Raw genomic sequence first — 6000 nt, 5'->3', positions numbered from 1 at the left:
GGATACATAGTTTACCAACATATGGTCTAAGTTAACCACTTTTCCTCTTCTTCACTTCGTGGGGGGTGAGCGTGGATAACAGTGGCGTCAGTCAGATTAGGGAAACAAGATCCTACTGTGATGAACACAAAATCCGGGTCCTTTCTGTTGTAGCAGAAGAGAGTTTGGTTCCTCTTACTTGGAAACATCTAAGGATTCTCTGGTAGTCCCCTCACTCTTTGGGAACCAACAAGCGACCTTCCCTTAGGAAGAGGGTTCAAGAAATGGCTGGAGTACAGAGTAGTTATCAATAGCACTCAAAGTGTTAAAATTATTTATCATATGTTTCTCTTTCCTGTGGTCCGTCACAGGTGTTCTATTAATAAACTGTAAAATCTATTATGATTAAAAATTCTGATTTCAATGTAACTATGCCTAAAAATTTTTTAATGCTTGTTGTAGAGTATCATTTGAGAAAAGGATCTAACCAGGCTTCGAGTTCCAGGAGAGAACATAACAAGACCAAATAATTCACATTACAATTTATACACACAGACCCATGGAATTAAAATTCTATCCACTAGGGTAAGATGCTTAATTGACAAAGGTAAAGGTTGGTGATCCGAGGACAGGAATTCTAAGCCTCCTTGTGCTAAGTAAAGGCTGTGGGTATATCAAGAAATAATCACCCGATGGCCGAGGACCTTGGGAAGCAACTTACTGGTATGTGTCACCTCCACTTCACTGCAAGAAAGGAGAGCTTATAAAATCCCTTCCCAGTGGGCTGGGGACATTGCTGCACCATTTGTAGACTGGAGCTTTGTCTGTCCATATAGCATTGTGGAAATACAAACAGAACAAGGTTGATTTGAGCCCACAAAGTCAGAAACCACCACAAGCTCCTACAGTTCCAAGCACAGTTACTCTGGCTTATCAAATGCTGACTTCATGGGTAGTACAGCTTTGGTGTGGTTCTGGAGGACTTGACGCAGAAAAGAAGATGCTCCCTGTGGTAGCACTGTGAGCACATCAGGACACACTGTGGGCCATAAGCACTTACCATCAAGAAGGCTATATTAACCTACTTTGTGATAATAGCCACATCTAAAAATAAGAATGCCAGCAACCATAGTAACAACGGACAGGCTGAACGCTTCCCATATACCGGAGGTGGGGAACACAATATACATGCAATCTGCACTGTCATTATCCAAATCTCTTTTCCAAATTGTGAAGCTTAAGCACACACAGTTACTTGCCCAAAGCCGTTTTCAAGTAAATGATTAAAACATAGTTTTAATCTGCTCTGCTGTAAATACAATGCCACCGATCAGAATTCATCTTCCCTTTGTATGCTCTCAGATGCGTAATTATATGTGTATTTGCTTACTAGACAAAGGGCTGGTATAAAGTAAGCCAAACTTGGAAACTCGGATTCTTTCCTCTATCCCTTGCTGTTCATATCTACCACCACCAGATCTAGTGCTCAGTCATAGTTACGTTCCTCTCATGACTTAGCCAAGCCATTTTTTAATATAAGACTTAGACTCCTTAGGATAGGATAGCTATTGCAACATTTAGCTTATGTTCCGTGTTTGATGTTGTTCATGCTGGTTTTGGTGGCACACGCGGGAGGATTTGCTGAAGGAGATGGAGGCAGGAGGCTCTCTAGTTTGAGGCCAGCCCAGGCTACAGAGTTAGTACATGGCCCATCTGACCACTTTTTTTTAAATTTTTTTATTTATGGTTTTGTGAGACAGGGTTTCTCTGTAGCTCTGTAACCTGTCCTGGAAGTAGCTCTATAGACCAGGCCATCTGGTCTACAAGCATCCATTATGTTTGTGAGCATCCATTATGGTTGAGATGAGTCAGTGGGCAAGATGCTTGCTGTTCAAGCTCGGGAACCTGAGTTTGGATCGCCAGCCACCAGGTAAGAGCACAGTATGGCCTCACTTTCCCATAAAGCCAGTGCTGCAAGCGGGGGTAACAGGAGGGTCTCTGGGGTTTGCTGACTGGCCAGGCTAGCCAACAAAATTGGTGAGCTCCAGAACTTGTCCCAAGAGGAAACGGTGAAGGGTAATAGAGCAGGACACCTGATACCTTTCTGTAACCTCCATATGTGCAGGCACAACCTGCATACACCACACAGACAGGGAGAGGAGAGAGACAGAGAGGTGGAAATGACCCGAGGGGACATGCAGCCCTATGGACATGCCCTGGAGCACCGGGGAGAAATCAACTGGAAAGGAACTGTATCGAGCCAGCATGGTCAGGACCTCTCCTCATCCCACCCAGGTGTCTTCATAGAAAACAACTCCGCAGTGTGTTTCCAGAAGTTATGTAACTAAGAGAGTTAATATTTTATTCTTACTCTATTCCCAAACACTGAGAACGTTAGCATATTGCACTGTGTTGGTTAACAATTAGAGTGTAGGTGTACCGCTATGTCATTTGTTGGATTGGGGACAGATGTTCTGAGGGTAGAGCGGGAGGGAGAAGCATCTGAAATTACTTTTTCCTTAATGCCCGCCCTCGCACCTGATTTCTGGATGTCTTTTGACCTCACCAAATGGTTCCATGTAAAGCTAAAGTTCACTGTTTTTCTCCAAAAAAGATGATACTGGGACTTTACTGCGGGATTTGAGGAAGAGTGAAACTGGGTGCATAGCTACTCGAAACGGCCTTCAGAGTTCTAAGGGTGAGGAGCTGTTCTCTGCGGCAATTTCATTCCACCTACAAAGGAGAGCAGCAGGGAAGCTATTTCTTGAGGTACCTGCCCATTATGAGTGAACATATCCTTGGATCTCACGTCCATTCAACATTGACACAGCCTGCATCTCATGTAGATTCACGACTTCAGGCAAAAATTTCTCCCTGATTCTCTTCCCGCTCTTCATGTTGACAAACAGCAGTGGCCAACAGGAAGTAATAAAGATTCACAGAGTGCAGAGAATGACCCCAGCAGCCATAGAGAGGCCATGTCAGTCTTGAAACAGAATATCTGATGTGAGCTAGTTTTATAAGGAAGAGGGGCCTATTTATCTCAGAATAGAGGCTCAAATTCCAAGATGAGGTTGCTTTCTGTGAATGAATCGTGGTAAGTGGTGTCTTAGTGGGGGAAGTCATGTGTAGCAAAGGAAGCCAGAAAGACACTCAGGATTTGAACTGTCTCATACGGGATTTTCACGAGAATTACCTTAATCCTTTTCCAAGGCAGCTCCCAAACTTAAAGACCTCTGCCCAGGCCTCACCCTCTTAAAGGTCCCATGTCACTATTTGGGTCAACACAAGAATGTCTTAGAGATACATTCAAACCATACACGAGCTGTCCCTCGGGCTTTTTACATGTCATAAACAGTTGGATGGGTTGACAGCCACTATAATATCTGAAACAATTCAGGTTAATTCTTAAAGAAGGAGACAAGTAGATCCTCGACCTGCTAACGTTTATTCATTATTCTTTGAAATTAGCAAGAATCATAAGAAGCACATATCAATCAAATACAGCCACAAAGATGTCTTGGGTATAAATAAAGGCGCACTATGAGACACACTGCAGAAGGGACCGTCACCTCTTACACGTCACTACCTCTTAGCAAGAAGCACCTGCAACGTAATTTAATCCACTCACAGATAAGAAGAAAAACACTTGACTTTTAAAAGGAAAAAATATATATATAGGTTGAAACTGATCAGTATTTGCCTCCCAAGACCCTTCCCTTGTTTGCGTTTACAAGGTCAAGTTCAAGGACTGTTACAAAAGTGACCAAAACAAACTTGAAAGAACAATGTTTCCTCAGAGTTCAACAGAACAGTGCAGAAAATAAGTTACTTACCCATGCACAGAATAAGGCAGAGGCTAATTTCATTCGGGTTAGGAATAATAAATTTAACTAGTTCTCTTTTTCACAACACAGACATCTCGGACGTCACGTCATATTAAGTAACGATTATACTGAATTATGCATCATACTCTACTTACTTTCCTAAATCTACTCAGCAAGTCGGCACTCGCGCCAAAAGAAGCTCTTCCCGTGGAAGGCTGACTGCGGCAACCACGGAAGTCCGTCTGGGTCTCACGGTAGGGTCTACTGTCAAGAGAGCCCGTACTGTCGAAGCAAACAGTAGTGAGAGCTGAGGGGACATTAAAACATGGTCTATGGATTTCACAAATTCTGGGTTTTTAAAATACTTTTTTTTTCAAACTAAAAGCCGCAGAGATTTAGTTCCTCGGTAGTCTACTGGAAACTCGTGAGCAGCTAACGTTTAAATTTCTTAAGCTTTTTAATTTTCTTAAAAATATTTAAATGATCTTAGTATCTCATCTTTTTTGAAAAATAATCCCCCCCCAAAAAAAGATTACAAATCTTTTGTTTTAATCAGTGTGACCAACGGCTTGTCATCAGGGCTGTAATCCTCGTAGGCAATGGGAGTCACGTCATACATCGCAGGCCGAGATTTCTTCCCAAACCTGAAATCACAGTCAGAAAGGATTCTGGTTACACGAGAATTGGATTCCAAATTCTATTAAAGGTAAGTGCTAAGAATAATTTCCATGATGTCATTGTTGGGCTTGTTTTGTTTTGTTAGTGGTGGTGGGTTTTGTTTTGCTTTTTGTTTGTTTTTGTTTTGGGGTGTGTGTGTGTGTGTGTGTGTGTGTGTATGTATTTTGCTATTGCTGTTTGTTTTTTGTTTTCAGGGTAACCCACAGAGACAGCTGACCTAAGCTTGTGGGATCTCAGGACTCTAGACGGACAACTAGGGAGTTGGCATGGAAACGACCTAGGCCCTCTGCATCTGTAGTGTAGCTCGGTCTTTTATGGGGCCTCTAGCAGAAGGACCAGGACCTGTCCCTGATGCATGAGCTGGATCCTTAGAACCTATTCCCTTTGGTGGGATGCCTTACCCAGCCTTGATGCAAAGAGGGAGGAGCTTGGTCCTGCCTCAACTTGATATGCCATGCTTTGCTGATACCATGGGAGACCTTACCCCTTCTGAATGATGGCGAAGGATGAGTGGATTGGGAGGGTGGGTGGAAATGAGGTGGGAGGAAGGAATGGGAGGAGAGAAGGGAGGGGAAACTGTGGTCGGTATGTAAAAGGAAGGAAGGAAGGAAGGAAGGAAGGAAGGAAGGAAGGAACGAAGGAAGGAAGGAAGGAAGGAAGGAAGGAAGGAAGGAAGGAAGGAAGGAAGGAAGGAAGGGGAAAGGAAATGAAAGGAAAGAAAAGAAAGAATAGTTTCCACGCATGAGCTTGGACCTAAGCTTGGTCCTCCTGTGCCCATGTAAAACCTAGGACAGTGTTGCTAGTGTACCCCAAGGCTATAGGCAAGGAGGGGAGCAGATGAATCCCAGGTCTCACTGGCCACCCAGTCTAGCTAATCATACACATACACATGCACATCACACACATACACACACACATCACATAATACATACACATGCGTATAGCACACATATACACACATGCGCATAGCACATATATATACACACATGCTCATATCACACACACGTGCATGCACATCACACACACATTACACACATACACATGCACATCACACACACATGCACATCACACACATACACACATCACATAACACACACACATATATATACACATGCGCATATCACATATATACACACATGCACATAGCACATACATACACACACATCACATAATACACACACATGCACATCACACACACATCACATAATACACACACATGCACATCACACACACATCACATAATACACACATGCACATCACATATATACACACATGTGCATAGCACATATATACACACATGCTCATACCACACACACGTGCATGCACATCACACACATTACACACATACACATGCACATCACACATACATGCACATCACACACACGCATATCACACACACATACACACATACCTACACATACACATGCATAACCTACATACAGCACAAACACATATACTCACATACCTACATGTAACACACATACTCTAATACAAGCATATATGTATAATCATATAC

The 6000-nt window shown here is 43.0% G+C and overlaps 1 protein-coding gene across 1 annotated transcript in view; it reads right to left on the bottom strand.

The window, feature by feature from the left end:
• Positions 1 to 3540: 3540 nt before the first annotated feature.
• Positions 3541 to 6000, bottom strand: part of Dner (delta/notch like EGF repeat containing) — a 282293-nt gene continuing 279833 nt past the window's right edge. Inside the window, 1 exon segment of the mRNA XM_038340268.1 lies at positions 3541 to 4450. Coding sequence (XP_038196196.1) covers positions 4339 to 4450 — 112 coding nt within the window. The 3' untranslated portion in view covers positions 3541 to 4338.

This window comes from Arvicola amphibius, chromosome 8 (assembly GCF_903992535.2).
Source record: "Arvicola amphibius chromosome 8, mArvAmp1.2, whole genome shotgun sequence".
Taxonomy (NCBI): Eukaryota; Metazoa; Chordata; class Mammalia; order Rodentia; family Cricetidae; genus Arvicola; species Arvicola amphibius.
The sequence above is the reverse complement of the archived record's forward strand: the minus strand, read 5'-3'. Positions and strand labels throughout refer to the sequence as shown.